Source organism: Streptopelia decaocto, assembly GCF_964273445.1.
Source record: "Streptopelia decaocto genome assembly, chromosome: 4".
Taxonomy (NCBI): domain Eukaryota; kingdom Metazoa; phylum Chordata; class Aves; order Columbiformes; family Columbidae; genus Streptopelia; species Streptopelia decaocto.
In genome coordinates this window covers 13015815-13040592 of record NC_138658.1, presented here as the reverse complement: position 1 = coordinate 13040592, position 24778 = coordinate 13015815, and the positions used below count along the sequence as shown (strand labels likewise).

Genomic DNA, 24778 nt, shown 5'->3' with positions numbered 1-24778 from the left:
ATTGAGTCAGTTTTTCCAAGTCTTGCAGATGGCAAGAACAAGAAGCAAAAGTCATGTTCACAGTTAAAGCTAATGAAATTCTACAAGCCTTATGGTAAACTCAGAAACACACACATAAAGTGCAGAATTGCTTCGTGTTTTTTTTTTTTTTTCTTTAATACCTTGTTTACTTGTTCAAATGCATGTGGAGGGAGTGCACGTATAGAATTTAATCAGGTGCTGCAAGTTACTTCCCTTTTTTGGATTGTAGCCCTATATTCATGGCTGCAGTCTCAGTAACCACCTATAAAGCTGTGTCCTCAGGCAGGAAAGTAAGGAGAGAGAGTAGGTGACTGCCTCGGAGCCCGAGGGCACACCTAACACTGAGAAACAGCCCTAAGGGGCATGTGCTGCAAGCTAAGGTTACAGCCCCCAGGTCTGGCACTGTGTGACAGTTCCCCTGCCATCAGAGTCAAGAACAAGGATTCCCTTCCCCAATTTGCCCAGGTGCCCTGTGCTTTATGTTTTGTAACCAGTTGGATGAACATTACCAAAGGAGGCAGCAACTTCTCAGGCCAGCAGTCCCAGCACCGAACTGTGCCCTCGGTTCAGAAAGAGACAAACAGCTGCCTTGGGGCAGGCAAACATGGGACAGGTGCCGAGCGCAGGTACGGCTTGCTAACAGTTTCAACCAGAGTAAAAACTGGAGTGAGTAGTGCTGCTTGTATCAGCCAGGATTTACTGGAGCAGGTTTCATCAGAGCAAGCTTTTCTACCTCTCCTACAGCTTTTGCACACATAAGGTTTGCAGATACAGGATGCAAGTGGGCATTTGCATGCTGGGCAACTACTTTATGTGTGTGCACGAATCTCCTGTGCCCTCAGGAAGTTTCCACATATACAGCAAGGCCAAATAAATAGTGCTACATGCCCAAAGAGAGATTTCTGCAATCAGCATGTTCAAAGGTCCATTTTTATTTTTCCTTTTTTAACTTGCCAGTATACTATGTGACAGCCTACAATGTGCAGACACAAAATTCACTTCTGAAGGCAGGTGACTCTTACTCTGATGTTAATATCTTCCTGATACGTGTAAGGAGGCTGAGCATCCCAAGTGAGACATTTCCTCTCTGCCTCAACCATGTGCAGTGCATTTTAAGATAAATACTAATAAGGATGTGAGAGCATTTTTTTTTGCAGCTTCTTCCCAGGTGTCCACAGCTCTCCATTAACAAGATAAGGTTAAACAACAGACACTTATATCTTTATGCGGTAAAACAAGCTTCTGTATTTAAGATAAACTTTACAGGCCAGATGGTTGCCTAGAATTGAATATACACAAGAAAACATTTAACTATCCAACATAAAAGTCAACAAAGTATGAGAGGCGTGCACCTAATAAAGGAGATAGAGGATACAATAAAAAGGGGCCCTAAATCAAAGAGCAGGTTCCCAACAGTAAACACCCCCATATTGGGCTGACTGCAAGGGCTGACTTGGCCAGACTTTGCTGCTCAGCCTTCAGCATCCCTAGCAACCCAATCGCTCTTGTGTTCTGCTGTTTCATTTATTTGCTTGGAGGTACATTTGACCCAGGACCATCTTGCTGGGGTTATGTCTGGGGCTGCATCCACAAGACTACTGTGCAGTGTCTACAATGGGGCTCGGTATGGACTTCCGCCTTTATCAGCTCTTTAGGAAAAAAAAATAAAGAAAGGAATAAAAAACGCAGAGCAAACATTATCTATTGTTAATTACCTGTAAAGTAGGGCTTTTGCCACTTCCCCAGTTTCTAAGAGCTCTGAAGTGAAACCTGAAAGAAGCCACCTATTGTTTTCAATTGTGCAAGAGCCAGGAGCAAACAGGGCTCAAATTGCAGCTCTGAAAGGCAACAGGAAATTGGCAGCCCGGTAATCTGCTCCCAACTATTCATAGTAACAAAGGCTACATTCCTCCTAAAATATTCACCATTAGAAACCCAAGGCTGGTCTATTTAGTAGGGCCCACAGAATAAATCTGTGGAAATAAAGGGTTTTAATTAGAAGGCCATAGGATATGGCTCTAGTTTCTAGCCCTACAAGTTAACAGGCATTATTTAGGCTCCTACCTAGTTTCCCACATATACAAACGCTGATACCTGGAGATCAGGATCACTGTCATTTTCAAAAAAAAAAAACCAAAAAAGCTAATACATGTGGATCTGTTCACTGTAGATGGGTCATATGGTACAGTGTACAGGACCATTTTAAATTGGCCCCTGCGTTAGGATTACACATTTCTCCAAACGAGTATTACCATTGCTTCTAAACCATCATAGTCAAACGCACGCACACGATGTGTGGCATGTTACAACACACAACTTATAAATAGTGTCCAAAAAGTGCTACACTTTCAGGCATTTAGAGGTTTTCCCATTCATTCATCACTCTGTACAGAAGAATGATTTAATAATAAAACACCACACTGCTGGGCAAAGACTTTTCGTTGTGCTAGTGCCTCACAGCATGACTCCACACAGCGCTTCAGCCTCGGTTTTCCCGGTAGCAAAAGGGAAATATTTTCCTCAGAGCTCTTTTATCAGGTGTAGTTCATTTAAAAGCATTTGTTTTAAGTCCAAGTGCAAAATTCTTTGAGCTACTTGTTAAAGAGGCATTGCAACTTTTGCCACCTGGACAGATAGTTATTCCAAACCCAGTGTGTTAGGGTTGTCAGCGGGAAGGAGCAAATCAGATTAACATTTACAGGGGATGTTATCTGCACCTGGCAGCAGTGATGGATGATGGTGGAATGTCATACCACAGCAAGTGCTCCTGTTCCAGTACACAGCAAGAGATGGAAAGTGGGGAAACAAGCTCACAAGCTCTGAAACTCGGGATTTGAAAACCCCCACAAAAATCTATACGGAGTCTTCTGAAGTGCATCTTATATGGCCACCACTGGCTCTCAGGGAGACTATTTAATGCAGGAGAACTGATACGTTTTCAACAATAAGAGTATTTCTTTACATATTCTCGTAGATCATTAAACTCAAGACCAGACACTGCCGAACTTTGGCAATTTCATACCTAGATCTGAACTTTGAACCAAAACAAAAGCATGAGATCCAACAGTACTCTATTTCCCACCCTGACTAATGAGGCTGGAGAAAAGCCACAGCACTTTTCCTTTCCTCCCCAGCAACTAGTTTACACGTTTTCATTTTGAACTGTGCTACTCAAAAGTGCGCAAATCCAAAAGCATTGAACACCACACAAAAAAAGAAATGCTTTGGAGAGGACCTTTCCCAGGCCAGGTAACTTCAACTTTTCCTCCTGCTTAAAGTGCAGGAGAGGAATCCTCACAGCACTGGAAGAACTGTCAGATGGTTTGGAAGTTGAAGCACGTCCCAGAAGACAGGCCATTTCATTTAAAACATCCATTAAGTAGTTAATCAGTTATGTAATTTCAGCATATGTTTAGGGTATTCCAGCTACTTCCCACAGTTACTCTATCATATAAACTAAGAATGTCTTAACTTATCAATGCTAGACATTCATAAGACAGCATGCTGCATTAACCAACCCAATTAATTAACAAACACACAAAAAAACCCAAACAATCAAAAAACCCCAAAAAACAAAGAAGCAAAAAAACCCCTGCCCCCAGTATTGAGTCCATTCAGAACTGCTTGCAGTGGCATTAGACCCTAGTGTAAGTACACTGTCGTGTGGCCAACTTAATCACTGGTGTAAATCCATCAACTTCATTCAGAAGCAATATTCCATGGTCTAAAACCAGTCATACTACGGTAGCAGCCCCGAAGGGTCAGGCAGGATGTGAGTCCCATTGTGCTCCTTATTGCACAAACACAATGAAGTTCAGCCGTTTAGGGTAGAGCCTGTCCAACGTTTGTGCCTTTTGACAATGTGTTCTGTAGGATATTTGTTTTCAGATTCCTAGCACTGTACATGTATACAAAGGTTTACTAAACAGGGCATGCTTACAATGCAAGAGAGGCATGGCTATCATGCACCCTTCTCCAAGGACTAAAACAAATGTACGTTTCTTTTACTCAAAAGAGAGCAATTCACAGCAATTACATTTTCAAGCTGAAGATAGCTGATTTTGTAATACGCACAACAATGCTATTTCCCTGGAAGTATACTGTTTCTCTTCATTTTACAATATTGTCACAAGACTATGTCAGGAATATTGAAAGATCCAGGTGAATTTCTGGTCCTTTTTTGAAGCTAAAATCGAAAGTTTTTCAGTTAGACTAGTTTCACCCCTGTATACTTAAACCCAAGAAGTAAGACCATGTATGGCCTGCAGGAAATCTGTCCTGTATTTGTATTTACTAACAAGTAAATGAGAAGTATCTCATGTCAAGACACCTTCATCAGGAGAAGTGGGAGTGGCAGCTGCAAGCATTATACTGGGAAAAAACAAAAACATTGCATCTCTTTATCACAAATATAAAGTGAGCAGTAAATATCACTCCAGGAATAATGCTTCATTCCACCTGTGCTGGTTTCTGGTATGGTGGCCAGTATGTGTCCATGTTCCTCTTTTAGCCTTCAACAGACACTGAGTTTGGATTTACCTGTTAACACTGCAGCCAAGAAACACGCTACCTAACAGAAACAACCACGGCTAGGAAGTGCAAAAAATTAAAAGCTGCCCTAAGCCCCAGTGACGAAGGGTAATTGAAACATGACATTCGCAACCCATGCACTTTGTAAGGCTGGTAAATCCAGCTGTGTGATAGCGGAACACAATTTTATTACGGGTTTTTTGAAGAACCACCATGACTGACACAAATGGTCCTGCTGGAAAAAAGCCAACTATTAATAAGGATTCCTTAGAATTTGGTAGTAATTGTAGCAGAACAAGAAATACAGAAGTACCAGTGAGTCCTGAACATTCCTCCAGGACAAAAATCTATTACTTTGTAAATCCATTAAAACACTTCATACAGCCCTTTTAATCCCTTTTAACAGATTTGCTTTATCAATGACAGAGGGGCTAATCCTCCCCCATCTGTCTTTATGATATGGAACCATAAACAAGAGCAAGTGCTTTTCATTTGTTAAGCATTATCCCCCCTTAGATAATGCTATCATCCACACCAGCATCAGCGTAATGAAGCTGTCTTTAGAGAAACACCCCAACTCTCTTGAATTCCCATCCTAGCAATTCTTCCCTCCAGCAGGGAATGTGGAAACTTATTTACCATCTGTTTCCAAAACTCATCTCCAGCCATGGGTTTCCTGATGCTAAGCAAACCAAGACTTGAATTCCAGCTTGCTGGAGCTTCCCTTTTCCTTTATCCCAAACCACATGCAACACATTTCAGGACTCTGCTGTGTATTACCAGATGGCAGGCTTGTTCAAATCCCTCACCAACCCACACAATTAGGTTAGTAGGTCAGCTGAACTTATCACCTAATTAGACAATCTATTTTATACCAAGTTCTCTTTATTTTTCAAAATAAGATCTCCAAGCTATCTGACAACAGTTAAATAATTTTTTATGATCTACATTGTAATGGACCTCTGACAGTCCAACATGTAGAAAGCAACCAGAACAACGCACTCACAAATTTGGGGAACTGAAATTCACACTTTAGTCTCCTAAGCACCACAAATCTCATTAACATTTAGCAAAACCCCCTTGTAACAAAATACAGTATCTCTAGATGCTCATTCCAGTTGCTACACCGTAGAAAGGAGAACAGATTATAATGACTGACCACTCAGGGCATATTTAAAACAACTTTTGTCTCTTCAAGCTGTGGAGGCTTAACTTCATACATATGTCATCTGGCTCATTTTTTTCCCCACTAGAAAGACAATTTGCCCTCACGTGATCCCCCCTCACCCCCAAATCCACCTGCCTGAAAGAAGTCAGAGTCATTTCCATAGGGTAAGGCAATCACCATACATTCCAGAGGACCCAAAAGTGAACTCAAGTACATAAATGTATGTTAAGTACAAATGATATGGCATCTAAACCAAGAATAAAGTATGATTCTTATTGCTTTAACACTGCCTTCTCTAGTTAACACCTGGCGATTAAAATAACACTCAGGTCACACAAGGAACCATTATCTTCTCCCTGCTGTGTAGGTCAAAGCAAATCTTTCCTCCTAAGGAAATGCAACTTGAAGTTACTCCCAAAGTTTGGTTAGTAAAGAATAGTCAGTCTGACTAACTAGAGCATGGGTTTTGTTGTTTGTTTTTTTTTTTTTTTTAAAGAAATCAGAAATAGTGATGTGACCTAGCTTATGATGAAAGATAATCATTAAAAGACATGTGGATCCTTTGGGCTTGTTTCTGCTAGGAAACAAACCAAGTCCCCATACAAGTCACCTGCCTGAAAACAGAGACAGAGGTAAGCAACATAAAGCTTTTCCTGAAGAGGAATAACTAGCACCCTTTGAGCAAACTTACCCAACAGAGAGCTGGATTGAATTGTTATGAAAAGGCTGTTGACTCAGTGTTTTTAAGTGTGAGTACATAGTCTTAAAAACGGTCATATCTGACCAACAGTGACTGTTGGACAAGGATTTCATTGTCTCCTGAGGGCTGTTCGCAGCTGTCACTGTTGGAGACATTTTGGTGATAAGAAAGCAGTGCAAAGCAAGTCGCTTACTCCTCAGAAACATTCTTATCTCGGCTTTGCTTCAACTTGTGAAGAATAAATCTTGGAAAGCATACTTTGCATATATATATATATATATATACAAATATATATATACACACACACATATATACACACACATACACACTGCCACTCCACAGCCTCCCACCTCCAAGTTTTGCCACACTAAGAGCGGGAGAGCAGAATTCTCCGCTGTATGCTGCAAAGCAAGTGGGTTCCTAGATGCAGCCAGATGATTTCTCTGTATACTTCACAGAAGTCATTATGTGCCATTTAATAAAGAACGCAACGTTTTAGTCAGCTCATTGTATGACTATGGATCAGCTTTGACAGAGTTAACTACAAAAGCTGAGCTTATCATCAATATGCTAAGACTCAGAATAGCTTGAATATGGCAAGTCAAAGCAGCAGGACTTCAAAATGCAAGATATGACACATCTGTCAAGTTATTATTCTGTTCTTAAAGTGGAGGTTCTCTTGAACCACTTATTCTGAACACCATGTGAAATTACATCCATTTATTAAACTTTTTTACTTTAAAAGAATTGTGATGTTAGCCTTGACCCTCACAAACAGAAGAATGAGGTTTCCCCATTCACTCTTAATGAAAAGCTTTTTTGTTCAATATGTGTTAAATGGCCACAAGTAGCTGTGACACTTAGGTCACCCTTAAGAGCCTTTAACTTAAAGACAGAAGACAGATTCACTTGAAACCAGGAAAATGCATGGGAAAAGAACCCAACAAGCCATATGCATAGGCACAAACACCCCCCTCCAAATTTCAAAGCTGGCAGCAACACAACCATTACTTTTTATCCTGCCTCTTGCTTTTTATTTAGATTTGAGCTTGATATGTTCAGTACTTCAGCTGATGTACAATTTAACCAGCCAAGAAGTTCCATCTAGGAAAATTTAAAGTAGATTTACATGTTAATTTGGTGTTCTTTAGGAAACAAAACCACTCAAAGTTATGGTTTCCTCATCCACAACTGTGTTTCCAAATGCGTTGGTAAACAAATAGGGCCTATACTCCTTGGCACTGTTAAGTACAATGTATATATTCAATTCTATTAAGTATCCCATAGCAAACACTTAATATCTAGGTAGCAAACTTCAAATTAGGTAAACTAAACTAGAGCACAGACTAGTGGCTTTGAAGTATCAATAGGAAATTATTTTCTGCCTGATAGACCTCCAAAGAGGAAAAACCCCAGTAACCCAGCAATATGCATGTGTAGCACACAACCTGTCATTATAACAAAAGAACTCAAGAGCCATTTTCATTAATTAATATATTTTCTGCATTATAGTTAACATATGTACTTTCTTTGTGTCATCCTTATTTCGTTAAGTATTGATATTTTGTTATATTCAGACATGAGTACATTTTCAAAGTCTTTTGCAATAAATATCATAAAATAATAGAGATTCACATAATAAATATTCTTTACAATAAAAAAAGTTTTAACAGACTTTTGTCTTAAAAATAGTTGGGATTCAACTTTGTGTTTTATACATAAAATATACAAAAAAGACCACAACTTGTGGCTAAGGCAATAAAACAGGGACAGAATAAATTTACGAAGTACAGAGCAGAGCTAAACTCACTAAACTGAAGGATCACAAGGATTCAAGAATGTTTAGGTGACTCAATGACACCTGAAGGCTGTTTGGATATAGAACACCAGCAATTTTAATGTCAACTGATACTGATAGGCTACAAAAACAGGAGTAGAAGGGTGGAGTGAGCAATATCCTTCAAAGATTTGACAGACCAAGAAACAAATGAGTATTTTGCAGCCATAAAGCCTCCAATGTGAAGATCTACACAGTGTAGCAAAAACTGAAGTTACATTGAAAATGTAAAAAAAAAAAAAGGAGGCGGGGTAATTCTCAGGACTGAGAATGTTCCAAAAGTTGAGACAAAAAGAGAGGAGGGGAAGAAGAAAAGTGGAGAAAACAAAAAAAGCAGGCTGCTTATAGAAGAGTCAGGTCTTTCATTTGGTAAAGCCTTCATTTTACATCTCTCTCCAGAAAGAACACGAACAAAAAGTTATTTCAAAATCCAGCTCACTCATGAAAGTTATTCTTCCTTGGTACCCAGGGAGTTAAGCAAAAAGAAAAATTGCTGAGAACAAACAAACATCTTTGGGAAAGACATTCACAGAGCAAGAAGCTTCAAGAGCCCAGTGAGCGAGCCCTCACCGTCTCTTTCCGGAGTGGTTCTGTTACAGACTCAAAAGACCCTGCCAAAGTAAGCGGCAGATGCAGATACCAGGTCCACACTTACCAAAGAGCAGCAATGACTATGTAAAATGCTCCACACTCAGCCAAGTCAATAGGAAGAGGAGAGCAAAGATGCAAAGGGAAGGATTTGTGTATTTGAAGTTGGGGAAACAGAAACGAAAGTGAAAGAACAGCCACCCCCCCCAAAATGAGGTGGGGGGCGGGGAGAAGAAAAAAAAGAAAAATCAGCTACAACCTGAAAAACTGAAGTTGGAGGAAGCAAACCTCCCTCCAAAAATCATGAAGGCTTGCCCTGACCCTGGGAGGGGCAGCTCTCCAGTTTACAATAGACCGTGTTGGAGTTCTTGCATCGGCAACCTGGACGGTTGACGCGGTCGTAACACCCTCGGCACAGTTTTAGGCATCCTTTTGCAGGAGGGTAGCAGAGCAAGCAAGGCAGAAACAAGGACATTGCTCCCATACACAGGTACCTAGAACAGCAGTGCGACTGGGAACAAGAGCAGGGATTATCCGCGTAAGAGTCCCCTTCATCGTCGTTAGAACAGTGGTAGAAGATCCCTTTGACCAAACACATGCAGGTGCTGTACTCCACCATGCTCTCTGCAGAGCACAAGCACTGCCGGTTGCAGGCCAGGCAAGAAGGGAGGGCCCTCGGGGCTGTGCACTCGCCGCACTTGCACTTCCCACACTGTTCGCAGATAAACTTGTGCTGCGCCAAGTCCTCTTTCAAAGGACCCTTCAGGTCATCCACAATCAGAGACGACTGCTTGGGCTGCGTCCGGATTGTCCGATCGGATCTGTGGCCCGAGCCTGGCCTGGATGGCGGTGACCGGCCCAGCAGCCCTTGCTCGGAGGAAGCACTGCTGTTGCTCCCAGAGCTTGCCGCGCTGCCCGTGCTAGTCGATCTGCTCAACACAGGAGCCCTTGCGTTATGCTGATGTGACAAGTGCCCCACGTGGCTGGGTCTTTGTTCATAATTATTATTCACATTAATTGGTATAATTTCATGAGTCCTCTCATGCTTCTCTTGCCTCGGTGCTGTCCGTGGACCAGACTTTTTCACCACAGATGGACCTTCGGTGTATTCATTGCTGCCCCTGATCACCTTGATCTGGTCCAGGGACAGGATAGCTGTAGGCTGGCTCTCTCTTTCATAGTCCAGTCGCTGCCGGCTGTCCAAGGAGGGCTGCTGAATCACCACTAGTGAACCACCACTGCCATGCTGACTTTGGGGCTCCATCTGTAGTGATCTCTACTTCTGGCATTCAGTGGGAACCTGGCATGCATCTGAAATCCTAAAATAAGAAGACAGAACGCATAAATAAACATTGCATGTGTACATATATACACACATACACAAGATCAAGGGCAAAAGAGGAATAGAGAACAAGACAGTTTTCAAAAACCAAAATGATATGGCAAACCACAAGTTGTCCTAGCCACTTGGTGCTGATCTTTCAGCAGGGGATTACAACAACGCTGAGGATCTGGCCAAAGTCCAGTAATGGGGAGAGTCTGGGTATGGCATCACAGACGAGGAATGCAAAGGAGACCCCAACTCATTAAAAATAAACAAATAAGAAAGTCCCATGTTAACTTGAACGCTTACTTGCTTCTCACTTGCTACTGAACTCAATGTCTAACTAGCAATAGCAATTCTGAATGCCCTAAAACTAGGTTGGAAATGTGCAGGAACACCATGAGGTTCGTGTATGGCAAAGTAAAGAACATGCACAATTCTCACTCATCTGTCTGAATATGCAGCATCAGAAAGCTAGACAGATTCTCTTGTTAGTACATTTGGAAAGTTTCCTTTGTGAAGTGACATGTGCATTACAGAGCCTCGAACTAAGTACTGTCAACTGGCCAAGACGTTTTCTGTAAGAAAGCAACTCAGCATCCAAATCTAATATGTTCTTTATAAAACTAGAGCAAGGGTGCAAACAACTCATTTTTCTGATCACAGCCTGGGGTGTGAAAGAAAAACATGTTGAAAAGACTAAGATGAACTAGGTGTCAGATAACATTTTTATGAATCCTTAGGTACTTTTTAATAATAGATAACAAAAAACCACACAACACACAAACCTAAAACACAACCATAGAACAAATCCATTTTCACAAGACAAACTGATTAAAAGCTTCTCACATAAATACATCTTCTACTCTTTTTATTTAAATGTTATGCATTTCCATCCTTTACATTCTGCCTAGCTATCAACGTGAACATTGCAACATTGGTTCAGAAAGTTGCAGTGAAAATCCGGTACCTCTATAAAGATTTAGAGGAATATCCAAATACCATATTTATATGGAGAGCCATGAAAATAAACTGCTTTCCTTTACTAACAGCTGGGGGTGGAAGTCCTCCCTAAGATGTCATATACATTTACCTGAAAAGGGAGAAACAGGAGTGCTATGCAATCAAGCATTTCCAAATAACTCATCCAATAATCACGAGAAAGAACCTGTCTTGCCACACAGACCCCAGCCAGCATGAAGCTGTTCTCCACTCAAGAGAGAAAAAGGCACAGGGATTGGCAAGAGCAGGAAAGGTTTCTTCTAACAGGTAGTAGTTATGCATTTTTTATCATTCTGTCCACTAATAAATGCTTAGTGCCAGCTTCCGCCAGGACACAAAGTCTTTCTGCTTATATACCAATCAAAAATTTCATTTTACATTTAATGTCACCTGTGTGAGCTTTAGGGTCACCAGATTAAGAGGGGAAAAAAAAACAACACAACCAAACAAAACCCACACAAAAAATCAGAACCCACATTCACTTCTAATTCTCCTCACAGAACAAGCTGCATCCTTCACAAGCACTGAATACAAATCCACAACAGACTAAGGGTGAATGAATGTGAAAAGGGAAAGATTTACAGCTGTACCAAGCAGGAGCTGGGCTCCCCAGGGGATGAAAAATAACATCCCAAGAAATTGCAAAAGACATCCAGTGCCATCTTTGGGGCAAAGTGCAACATCAACACGGCACACGGACTGACAAGACCAGCTGCAGACCAGGCAGAGAGCGGTACAGTTCAACCTCTACCCCCATGCAAATAAGCTTTAAACCGGTTACCCCCCCACAGCCCACCAATAAAATAAAACAAACGTACAGCAAAGACGGCGACAGACCTCATGTTTCTGCACGCAGGGCAGGCAGAGCCTGCAGTGCCTGCACCGCGTGTCAGCGCTCCCTCTCCACCCCTCAGCACCCCCCCTTTCCCCACACCCCCTCGGAAACGCCGCCACCCCCCCTCCCCGGGCAGCCCCGGGCAGGCGGCGACGCGGCGCCCTCTGCGCTCCGAGCGGGGCGAGGCGCGGAACGCGCAGCTGACGGGGAGGAAGGAAGAGGAGGGGAAAAGAAAGAAAAAAAAAGTTATGAATGAAAACAAGGGCTTTTTTTTTTTCCTCCCCCTTTTGCAGGGGGAGGGCAGAGCCCGAGGTCGGCGCTGCCTCAGGAGGGCGGACTTCCCGGCATTTAAAGCGCCAGCGCACGGCCGAACGGCCTCTATAGCGCCGGGGATTCCCCGCCGCCGCGGCCCGGGTACCGCCGGTTCTGCCCCCAGCGCCTCCGCCTCCCGGCCCGCCCGCGGCCGCCATCCCGGCCAAGCCGCCGCCTGCGAACCGTTTGTGTGTTTTTTACGTTATTCCCGTTTTCAGCAGGCCGAGGCTCGAGGCGCGTAACGGTCACCCCCAAACGCAGCACGCCGCCCCCCCGCCCGGGCACGCCGGGGGCTGTCAGCACACCGACCCCCGCCCTCAGTAGGTGCGGGACCCCTCTCGCGGAACCCAAATCCCGGCAGGATTTTGCGGGTTTTTTTGGAGGGGAGGACACGGGCGCGTGTCGCGGGGGCCGGTCCGCGCCAGGGAGGCGACGTGCGTGTGCCCGCGCCCCCCACGGCACCTGCTCGCCGCCCCACGTGCACCGAGCTCGGCTCCGGTGTAAACGCACAAGGAGCTCCCGAACTTACTTCTTAACGACGAGTCACTGGTAATGGCAAATCCACCCGGCGGAGGGCGGCGCGACGGCAGCTCCGCGGGGCAGGGTGACGGCCGGGCTGCAGCCCCGGCTCCGCGCCCTCCCAGCCCCGCGGGGTGGGGGAAGGCAGATGGGCTGCGCTCCTCGTCCTTGCGAAGCCCTCGTAGATCTCCAGGTCCTACTCGGCGAGCGGAGGAAAATCCACCTCTGCTGCCTGCCGCAGCCCTTCTCCCTCGGGGGCCGGCATTCAGCGGGCGCCTTTCCCTCCCTCGCTTCTCTGCGGAGCCAGAGCACTCCGTGCCCGCGGGACTCCGGGGGAAGGGCTCTCCTTTGGCCAAGTGTCTCTGGCCCTGGAGGTGACGGAAAACAAATCAACCCCCTTCTGCGAACGGTTTATCTTGATCTAGCGTAAGCCAGCTGCAGCCCGCCGCAGACACCGCGGAGCAGGATCAGGCAGCGCGGGGCACTGGTGAGGAAGGTCTCCGAGAAGAGGCGGCAGAGCCGGGAATGCGAGGCTCCTGCTTTTCCTCCGCCGGCGCGGGCTGTTATTTCCCTTTTCTGACCGGAGCGGTCCCAGGCGATCCCTCCACGCTGGGGGTGTTGAGTGCAAGGCAGCGTTCCCGGGTCCGGCGCTCGGCTTCACCACACGATCCTTGCCGCAGGTCCCTTCTGGCCTCAGCACCGGCAAAGTGCAGCCACAACCCCTAGTGCAAGAGATTTTGGTGTTTGGTTTTTTTTTTTTTTTTTTAAATCACGAAGAGGCACTTGCTTTCACGGCAGACCTCAGCAAACTGCAAACGAAGCCAGCGGCAGAGAGTAATGGCTCTGCGAGCTCTCTGCAGAATGCCATGTGCTTGCTGTTGCTGTTGGAGGCTGATTGACAGGCTCGGAGCACAGTCGGCACGTCAGGGACAAGACTGCAATGCAAGGCAGCCCCGCACACAAAAATCTTGCACGAAAAAACCCCAGAGCCTCCTCTGTATTTCGAGAGGATCAAACAAGGCTCCGGCACGCCAAGTGAGATCCCCGCATTAGGTAGGACAGACAATTCCAGCGCTAGCACAATTACTGAACTGGAAGTTTTACGATTACCAGCAAATTGAGACTGGCTTAGCACTGATCACTCGGGAAGCCAAGCGACCGCTCTGCTGCCCGCACAGGGACACGGGGCCGGCCCGGCGGTCGCTCCCGCCGCAGAGCACCCGAGCGCGCAGCCCGTGGCGGGAGCAGCAGCGGCAGCTCGCCTCTCGCCCGCACCGCCTGTGCACCGCCCCGGCTCGCACCGCTGCCGCCTGCCCCGCCACCCCGAAGCCCTCCGACCTCCCCGCCAGCTGCGGTAAAACCCTCGCTCCCCGCCCGCACCCCCGGCACCTGATCCGGCTCCCAAGGCGTGCGGGGGGGAGCGGGGAGCACCGCCCAGGCTTACCTAAGGCCAAGGTGAACGCCTGCTTCCCGAGGCACATTGGCGGCCCCGGCGCGGAGTCCAGCCCGGGCAGTGTAGGCAGCCGCGCACCGCCGCCCGCTCCGCACTGTCCAGCCGCCGTTCCGGAGTGACTCCGGCCGCGCTCCGCCGCCTTTCAGCGCGCAGCCCCCGCCCGCCGCCCGGCCGCGCCCCCGTGATGTCAATGTGTCACTCCGCAGCGCCCCCGAAATCCCGGAGTGGACTTCCCCGCCCTCCCGGGAGCCGCTCCCGCCCGCCGGGCTCGCACAGGTCACGGCCGCTCTCGCCGGGGCGGACCCGCCGCCGCGGGGCTGCGCCGGGCGAGCGCCGCCGACCTCGGGGGCGCCGCGGCGGGTCCCGGGGCCGGTCCGCGGTGGGGCGCCGGCGGGAGGAGGGGACGGGACGGGACGGGACGGGGTGTGTGCGCGGGAGCGCGGCGGCGCTCGGGAGCAGCCCCGGGCAGGCCCGCGCGCTGCCCGCAGCGGGGCGGCGCGCACCGGCACGTGCTGGGAGCCCGCCTTCCTCCGCGCGCGCCAGCACGGGCAGCGGCGCCGCGCGCCCGCCGGCGACACCGACCTGTCCCCGCAGCCCGCGGTTTGTCTCAGCTGCTCCGGCTCCCCCCGGCCCCGGGCCGCCCTCCCGGCCAGCAGGGGGAGCGCGCTGCGGGGCTGGGGTGCAGCGCGGGGGGCTTGTCCCCTTCCCCGCTCCCAGCGACTGTAAGGATGCGCGAAATGCCGGCCTGACAGACCGCGGGCGGAGACGAGAGGCGACTGTCCCTTTGGATCAGCCTTCAGCTGTTGTGCAGGTATAGGAGTAAGGGTTGTAAATAAAGAAATACAGAAACACAGCGATTTCTTACATAAAGCTCAGTTTTCGGGAATGACGCTTTCCTCGAGAGCAACTTGCACAGTTCAGAGAGGTTTCCCCCCCGCCACGAGGGTGTCCCAACGAGGGCAGGGCCCACCTGCTCCGGTGCCAGAGCGTGAGCTGTATGTACATCGAGGCACGGGCAGGGTGTGGGGACTACGGGGGGTCCGTGGATTCCCCGACGGAGGGCATGGGAACAGAAATTAGCCTTGAAGATATGAATGCCTACCTGTGAGAAAGATGGGAGTAAGGGAGTATCCGGAGATGTTAGGGATGTACCCGTGGAGAGAAGGGAGTAGAAGAGTAACATTGATGATAGCAAAAATAGCCAATGACATGTTACTGCTGTAACTTGTAGCCAATAGTGAAGAGACACATGAATTGGTAAAACTGTATAAAAATGCCCTTGTGGCAATAAATGGCATCTACTACTTTCATCCTGGAAGAACTTGGTCTATGTCGTTTGTCCGTCTCAACCACGACAGGAGGGTGCATGGATGAGGCAGCTGGGTTGGACTAGCTGATCTCCAGAGGCCCTTTCCGACCCCAACCATTCTGTGAAAGAATGCATTTATTTTTAGGTGCCAGCTGATGGAAGACAATGTTGTTGGGCTGAAGTCCTACCATGCTCCTCTGATAATGTTACAGAGGTATTTTTTTTGTCTTAAGCAGGGTCTAGCCAGATGGAATAGCTATTAATTTGTATTTGTAAAATGTTTCTGCTTGTTTCATGCTATTAAAGGAGTAGCTGAAGACTTAAGAAAGCATTTACTCTTATAATCCTTCCATTAGATGGAAAAATCTTCCTACCGTTTTACAGGTGGTCCTGAAGCACTGAGAGATGATGCATTTTACCCAGTTGTCTTTCTCTACTGCCTTTTCCAGCCCGGGCTCTGCAATAGTTCCATCCAAAGCTCAACAGTGCATTTCAATCACGGTGCTGAAGAAATCAGAGTGATGCCTTCAAAGGTGTTATTTTTATAGTCAAATGTTATCTTCATGTTCTTCATGTTATATTTTAAGTGATTAAAGTGTTTTAAAAGGCAACTAAACAAACATGGAAAAATGATATAAAAAGAAATCAAAACTCCGAGAATTATTTCATGAGAATACGTGGTACAAAGGTATTATTCAGTGACATAGTCTGTCCACCCAGATCACCCTTATTTTTCATTAAACTTCACTAAGCTTGGAAAGAAAATACCCAAACTACATTTTCCATCATTATACAAAAGTTTTACTTCAGCCACATATTTCTCTATGAAATAAGATCTTTATGCATTAAAGGCTATATACTGCATATCACTAATACTTCTAAATTTGTAATTAAGAGACTGCTGATATAGACAAACTATAAATACTGTCTTCCAACTACAGAGGTTCAAGTGACAAACAGCAGCATAAAAATCTTTGGCATGGTCACAGAAGTGTCCTAATCCATCATTAATACTGCTAGGGAAATTAGAAAATGTGATTGCTCACCAAAAGCATTTTCAGACACACTACAAGCAGAAAGTACAAAACTATTTTCAGTGAAATCTGTCTTAAAACTTTGGAACCTGTCATGGTTCAAACTAACAAAAGTTCCTATCGAAGAACAAAAATCACTAAAAAAAACTAACAGAAATTACTCCTGCAGAGCAGCACTTAGGTGCAAATCTGTCTTCTCCTGCTATATTTTAGATTTCTTTCACAAAACTCTGTTTTGAATAAAGATGAAACAAAAGAAGCAGCTTTTATGTAGGTGTCCTACATACAGTAATTCTTGCAGCGACACCAATAGTAGGAGCATCAGAGGCAGCAGCAGGCAAGCTGGAGATAACTGGTGGAGGACCAGCCTTTCGGGTTAGCACTCTGCTACACGGCTGAGAATACTCCTTAGCAACTGACTGTCTTCTCACAGAAGTCAGTGTGTCTTTTTTTTCTAGGACAGTGCCATAAAAACAGTGGTTAGCACCTCTTCTTTCACATCTCTAAAGCAAGTGCTACCTTAAAAGACTATGCCAAGCATTAACAGCTTGATTTTTAGAAATACAATACTGGTCTTAAATGGGTCATTAAAATAGTCAAGAATACTGGCAGCAGCTTACTATCACTTGGCACCAGAACTGACACTTCACTGAAACAAGGGAGAACCCTACAGCTATATCAGAAGGCTCTCCACAGACTCCAGCAAACATACCTGCATGTCACTCAAGTCATCTCATTAGATTTTCTTGGAAATGATCGCAGCGAGAAGCTTTAGCAGGAAAGCTAAAATTATGGGGAATAAATTGGCAAGGTGGAAGAGGATTGACACACCTTATGACTACATCCTGGCACAACCTTAATTTGAGGATTGACACACAGACAGGAATCCAGTGCAACTAAGTTATTTTCCATCTGCAAACTGTTGTCTAAAGGAGCCTGTCTCTCTTTGACAAAAAAAAAAAGAAGTCAGGAGAGACCAGGCCTCTATGCCCAAAGGTAATCCTTCTGAAAAACCTCTCAGAATTAGGTTCAAGAGCCCAGATGATGGCTGATAACCATGATTCAATCCCTATTTCCACTTTCACTTTGAGGATCATGTACTGGAGATAAACTCCATCTTCTGCAGTCATATGCTGCTTCTCCCTCGTGCAAGCTTTGGAGTGCCAAAAGACGTTGTACAGAATAAAAGCAGAGTCTGTTGTTTTGTTTGTTTGTTTTTCTTCCTAATCCATATCCAGAAGCAACTTTCATCTCTAGGTCACTTGATTGACCATTAAAGGTAATGATCTACCCCTTTGTAAAGACAAAGTGGATCAGCTGTGATCCTCCCGCTATCACTAGTGGGTAACAGTGCTTCCATGTCGCACCCCACCTGGGAATACCATTGTATTTCCCCCAAAGCAGCATCTCCCACCCCATGCTTAGGCACAGATCCCAGTGGAGAACCAGGGCTTGTAGTCAGTTCCAGACACTGGCACTTCATTCCAAAAACTATCCTGTCCATCAGCATAGCATCATCTCAGACAGAAGAGGTGACAAAAAGCCTGTACTTGAAGAATTGGATATTTACTGTTCCTGTCACTCATCTTCTGTGGCGATAACTATCTTGAGCCAATTTGGCTTTGCGGAAACTCAGCCGAGAAAGTGTTTACATTTACGCAAGCTATTTGTCAGTTAATAAGAAATCTTCACAGCTGTAATAATATTTCTGAAGTTATACAGGAATTCAAAAGCAATTTAAAAGAACCCCACACATTAGCATTTAAACAAAATTGCTGTGCCAGTCTTCTTACCTCTAGAGTCTTCCCCCTGAGCTGTGCAACTATAAGCTTATAGAGGTGGGGGTTGTGAGAAACAACTGTTACCTGCAGCTCCCAAAACCTTAGCACATCCTCAACTTTGACGTTGCGCTGGGTGGAACTTGGTGAGTGTTGGTGTTTGGAAGCTGAGGACCCACAGCGTACTCAGAGAACCTTGGAAACACTCAGTGCAAGGAAACTATGTGTTTGTTGGTATAAGAACTATTACTGTGAAATTTTAACACACCTATTAAAAATAAGAAAAACTACACAACCCAACAAGGTCCTACAATAGCTATTGAACGTTGCTGTGTACAATTTCATATCAGCTCACTGAAAATCTTGGTGGTCCCGCCTTAAGCTGGTCGCTGCATGGGATGAACTAAACCTCTTCTGAAGAGCTGAAGTAAACCCCATCTGTGCTGCAGTGAAGGCATACCTTGAAAGGTACAGTGAAACATTTCAGGGTGAGAAAGGGAAAGTGAAGGATGACGTGAGGTAACATTTCCGATCATGCTTTCTCCTAGACAGGTTGACCTTTATCTGAGATCAAAGGGATCAGTCGCTGGGGATTTCTTCAGCTTGTGTGCAAGGATTGTTCATAAAGCTCTCTCAAGAAGCGCAGCCATGTAAAGCTACTCCTTGCCCGTCACTGCATGGGCCGGGGATAGGCACACAGGAAATTCACAGTCGCAAATACAATCTTGACTTGTCTCTTTAGAAGATAACATCAGTTTTTCTTAGAAGCAGACGAGATAGCAAAAGGCAGCAGCCAGGCAAACCTCTGAGAACAAAGGGACCAACCCTGACGCGAACCTGCTTCATGAACGTTTGAACGTAGAATCTAAGTGCAGGGGAAGCGTGGCAGAGCTAGGGTGTTGGTCCATGCCCAAATTTAGCATAAATTAACAAGAAACAAAATTCAAACATTTGTACAGTAAGTTGAGAGTTTGAGAACATGCTTCCCCCCTCCCACATTTCTTGCATCAAATTAAAGAAACGAGTGTTTTCCTTGGGTATTCCTCCTAATTACGGTGAGCAGCTGGAGATACAGGATTTAGTAGTCAGGTTAGTGATACACAATAGCTATTTCTGAACCACTGAAAATTCAGTTTGATAAACAGAGATTAGCAGGTAACATTGGCATGGCTGCAACTTAGGTAGAATCCAGCTGACTTTTTCGCCTTCCCAAACTGTAGTTTTTAATGCTATCTTGCTTTTGCTGTGAAGAATAGCAGAGCAACTTTTGCTGTCAAAAATGTAACTGAAGACAAATAGCATTGAAGAAAAGCTGTAGGAAAGACAACACATTGGTAAAGGCACCTAACAAGAGGAAAAACTGGTCACTCTTCTAAGCATAGGCCACAACATGTCTGTTCATTTTTCACTTGCCACATAGACAACTGGTACATTGACATTTCCCCTTCAGATATCCACAGTTACTTGTTTTATGGCCAAGTTTATTTCTTCCTTGGAGAACTAGCTCTGTAGATTTCATGTTTATCTGTTGTACTAATTGTCTGGGCTTATACAAGATATCTTACTAAGGTACTGACGATGTCTTCATTACTTGGTATTAATTTTTAACTCTTTTAGCAAATTAGCTAGTATTGTTTCATCTGCCTGTATAAAAACCTCTGTGAAAAAGGAAAATTCTCTCTATTGCTTATTACAGATAATTTGTTCACGTCTATTGTAAATTAAATTATCTGCAACTCTTTGTTTCTTGCCTTAGCACTAAGCGAGCTGCCTTTTACTATCCATTGAAAGATGATTCCTTGCATGGAAATTAGAATAATCTCTGTTCCATTTCAGTTTTCACTGATAGAGTATTCCTATGTTGAGCTACATTACAACAGTTTTAAAGTCACTAAGGAGAAGGAAATGAGTGTGTATGAATCTAAGAACAGGGCTGCGTTAAAAGCTCTTCTTTCTTTCTTATCCTTCTGGACTGGGCACATTTCACAACGTCTCAGTCCTGACTCCATTGAGTTTGTTTCCTGTCAGAGACAGCGGCAAAGCCACATTATGAGAGTATAACTCAATTAAGAGAGTAATTGTTTGGGTGTCTCCTTCAACCTGCCTTTTATTTGAAGGCCTGGTATCTGCTCAGCTTTTTCTGTTAAGATTTTACCAGAAGAAAATGCAGTCTCCACACGTGAGGTGAGATGAGATGGCTAAACCAACCCCAGCTCCCAAGAAGGAAGCAGCATGTTTGAGCCCTTAAACACAAGCAGCCTGCTACTGCAGCAGAGGCACAAAAGGAGAACACACTTGGTGGAACAGTTCTCACTTCTCTCCTCCTCAGCAGCTCATTCCAGCATGCATTATATTTTTGAAAGGTGCTGCATTGGATTCCTGGATCATGGCATCACATCCCAGTCCCTCCAGTTTTATTCTGCTGCATTTTTAGCATGCAACTGAAATAAGAAAACCGCAACATTAACGTGAAGACTGTACTGATTCAGTGGGTGGAGCAAACCTGGGTAATTTAATTTCTGCAACCATTTAAGTGGGTTCTCTCTCTCTTTTTTTTTTTTTTCCTAAGGCCAATAAGTTTGTTTTTCCTTTTCTTCTGCTTTCTTCTACAGCTGAGTTAGGTAACGAACAGGTAGAGCTACAAAGAATCTCCTGGTGGGATTAAGTAGCATAGATCTAGCTGTGTAAGTACACAGTGAGAGCTGAATGAAAGGAGACGGCTGTTTTAATTACAGCTGATGAAAAACTAGCCAGAGGAAATCCACCATGACTGAATAATAGCATTTAACTTCAAAAACAACCGAGGAACAAACCTTTCCCATTTCTGTTCGAGAAGTGGCCACTCCCCAGGCGTGGACTGCATTATCAAAGAAAGAGGTAAAGCTCTTTCCTAATTTAAATACATGGTTCTGTGTATGTTTTTATTATCTAACTGCTTGTGGAGACTCAGGTATTAGTACACCTCTAGGAATGCCTACTATTTATCAGGTTGTGCAATCCATCACTGTCAGCTGAAGGAGGTCTCAGGAGCAGCGTTTCTAATTTGATTTGAAAATATACATGGAAACCCGAGACTGCTTTTAGCCAGAATGATGGGGTTGGCCTAATGAACACAATCTCTCATGTTGTTCTCAAGAACACTGTGTCAACAACTAAGTTTTGGTTCCCTCCACAGCTATAACAGCTTCTGTAGAAAAGCTGCAACTTATGTCTAGGCCACATTCTTGGTTCTGCTTTACCAATCAAAAGGCATTTCAGTGAGATTTTAACAGACAGCCTTCAATTCTCTGGAATGCAAGCAGGGAGGAAGTTTTTCCATGGATCCCTTGAAAATAACTTTGCACCAAGTTTGTTTTTTTTTCTTCACAGAAACTGATTCCCCAGTGTCTTCCTACAGGTGTATGATACTAACTGATGCTTGTATCTAGAGACCCAGTTCTCAGATAGCTACGATATTGTCATCGCTTTCGAGCCAGAAATTTACTACAGGAAAATGAACATGCCACAGAATGTCTTTGTGGCAGACACGCATGTATTCTAGCTGCAGCATTATCCTCCTCAATAAATAAGTATTTAGGGTTTTTGGCTTATCCTGGGAAAAAAACCCAACATACAAACAAAATAAACCAAGCCCACAAACAAACCCCACAACCCCCACACCTTACTTTTTTATGCCTGAAAAGACATGGAAAAGATCTCTCACCGTAAAAGAATACAACAAAGTCCCTGGTAGTTAGCTGCATCCCAATAAGAGAATGATGAAATAGAATTTTGCTATTAATCTGTTGTTTGGTTGTGGTTTTTTTTTTTCTTTTCCAATTTTCAGGGTCTTCTCGAAAAGATTCTATTTAGATTTGGCAATATAAGTATTAAGTGCCAAGGTAACCCTTAATATGTTTAGTGTACTCTATGAGAGCTTGCTAGTCACGTATTGAAATTTTGCTCTATAATAACAACTATCTGTCAAGGAATATTCAGTGTCAAGGGCCTGAATGTGTTCTTAGGAAAATCAAAAGTTAACCTTGGCTTCCTTTAGGATTGGTGAAGTCAGGAGAATTCTGTCTTTTTGAAGCTAGTTTGTGTGTTTGCTCTTTGCTCTAATTATGTATCATATATATATATATATTTTATATATATATTTAACAACTTTTGGTTTGAAAAGGTCAGATTACTCTCACTAAAAATGATTTGGAAAACCCTTGATGATAAAGAACACAAACCACAGGTGATAATGCACATGATGTCATGTTATTGATTAAAAAACCCTCTCATTTCACTCAGGGTGGGAGATGGGCGGTAGAAGAGGCAGGAACTGTGCTGCTCCGATTCAAGGCGAGCTGATAGGAAAGCTTGCTCTGCTTCTCCTGCTGGCTGGTGCCCAGAAGACACGTACAGACACACACTAACACGTGTACGTTATGACACCAAAATACTGGGCTGGTATGTTGGGAGGGGGTTCCCTCTTTTAGACTCCCTCAATAACTCTATTTTGAAATCACTACAGTAACTCTGGTTTCTTTGTCTGATTTATTGAACACGCTATTCTTTAGAAGCCAAAGAACTTCAATGCATGAAGGCCACGTCTACTCTTGAAACACATTTTGTTTATCTCAAAGCCAGATTAGGATCTTGTATCTCTTGCTTCCCAAGTTCAGGAAACTGAAGTTCGGTAGTTTCAAAAGTTACACAGAAAACTGATTTTTCCACTTGAGTAGCACACTAACCTTCTAAACCACTGCAGTAATGCTACTGCAAGATGACATTTTTTGGGCCATTGCTATAACATTGAAGTATTCACAAGGGTGGTGCTGTAGTGTTCCTTACAGCTGTTTGCATAGATTTACAGTGGTATAATGTGGCCTAAAAGAAGGATCTGAATCAAGAAAAAAAAAATGCAAAGTGTGCCTAATTGAAAAATACAAAATGCAGGACCTTTCCCAGTGTTCTTGCTTTGTGTGTTTCCACTGCTTTTTATGCTTGCTTAGAAATGTGGACATCATTGACTGACTGAATTCAGCCTTTGTAGTAATTTCCTGTCCTGCTTATTAAATAAAGGAAAAAAACCCAACAACAGTTCCCTAGTGGGTTGTAGTCTTTTATGCATGGAAGACTAGGCAGAGACCCCAGAGTATTCAGAAAGGTTGTCTTCAGCTTTAGCAGATATTGAGGTCAACTGCTCAGCTGTTATTTATGTCCATGCCTCTTAAAGTAAGTGAAATAGCTGTCATCACCAGACTGGATTTCAGTTCTGTGCAGGGTAATGATCAGAACTTAAAACATCAATCTGTTCGAACTTAAACACCACTCTGTTCTTATAGCAAACTAACACTTCTTTTCTAATTCTCCAAATTCCCCATCTCCAGAAAATTTAAACAGAAGCCTATGATATTCTTATGCAGGTAAGGTACAGTTTTCAGTATATTGCTGCCACATTCTGAGATTTTGTGGAAGGTATTGTACAGGTTGCTCATCAGGGCTCTCAGAAGTCACTGCCACTCTTGTTTCATCACACAAACAGTGTGAAACATGGGAAGTAAATGGAAAACAACATTCAACATTTTTGGAGCTGGATTGGTGTCAAGAATTACTTTTCCAAAACCTTTTGCTGCTCTTTTTTTTTTTTTAAATTGCCACATGAAAAAAACCTGTGTCAATTACAAGCACTCCTGTAGACTCATTAGCTCCTGTAGACTTAATTTTCCAGGGTGCCAACTGCCTTAGAGTGCTCAGCACAGCTTATGAAATCTCGGAAAGAAACAGTTGCTCACAGAGTCCTTTCTAAGGCAGGAAGGCAGAATTCCTATCCCCTAACCTCCCTGGGCAGATCTTGAAAGCACTGTCTTTTATTCTTAGCAGTGCTATTGAAATGTACCACTTGAGCACTAAGTGCTACCTAGATGTCAAGTCAATTCTAGGGCAATTATTCAATTTCAATCAGAATAAGTTACTGATATCACCTTATATATACCAATCATGTAAACATTTAATTTAAAAGATAACTGTACTAAAATGGTAGATGCATAAAGTTGAAGCTTTTAAAAAACCCAAACAAACTCAAAAGTAGAACTCGTATGAAAGAGTTTCTTATTGAAACATAGGAAATATTTGATATTTAAAATAATATTAAAAATTGAGTCAGCCACTGAAACAGCCAAGAGATGAATTTTCAGCTATCTCATACCCACACTAATTTCAAACTAGTAAAAAGTGCATATTTTTTTCTGTTTGAAAGGAACAAATTAGTTTTTATCGTGGAGGCTTTCTATCACGCCAGGAGATATCCTCCCCCTCCCCTGCCCCAAAGGAAAGAGAGACAGAAAGGAAGAACCACGTCAGGAGAATCAAACAGGTTACTTGTTATGTGGGGA

The 24778-nt window shown here is 44.2% G+C and overlaps 1 protein-coding gene across 4 annotated transcripts; it reads right to left on the bottom strand.

Moving 5' to 3' along the window:
- Nucleotides 1–7898: 7898 nt before the first annotated feature.
- Nucleotides 7899–14482, bottom strand: SPRY1 (sprouty RTK signaling antagonist 1). 4 transcript variants are annotated; one of them, XM_082050352.1, is made up of 3 exons: nucleotides 14281–14481; nucleotides 12847–13558; nucleotides 7899–10163 (listed from the first exon to the last, which is right to left on the bottom strand). In XM_082050352.1, exon 3 carries the CDS (start codon nucleotides 10106–10108, stop codon nucleotides 9146–9148), a length of 963 nt encoding a protein of 320 aa, XP_081906478.1. In that variant the 5' UTR covers nucleotides 10109–10163; nucleotides 12847–13558; nucleotides 14281–14481; the 3' UTR covers nucleotides 7899–9145. The 4 variants fall into 4 exon arrangements, with proteins under 4 accessions (XP_081906478.1, XP_081906480.1, XP_081906479.1 ...); XM_082050354.1 differs by lacking the exon at nucleotides 12847–13558 and having other exon boundaries at nucleotides 14281–14482; XM_082050353.1 differs by lacking the exon at nucleotides 14281–14481 and having other exon boundaries at nucleotides 12847–14243.
- Between the last annotated feature and the right edge of the window lie 10296 nt (nucleotides 14483–24778).

What these genes read in the sequence shown, in the direction of transcription:
- SPRY1 (XM_082050354.1), bottom strand. Translation starts at nt 10,108, where the DNA reads ATGGAGCCCCAAAGTCAGCATGGCAGTGGTGGTTCACTAGTGGTGATT.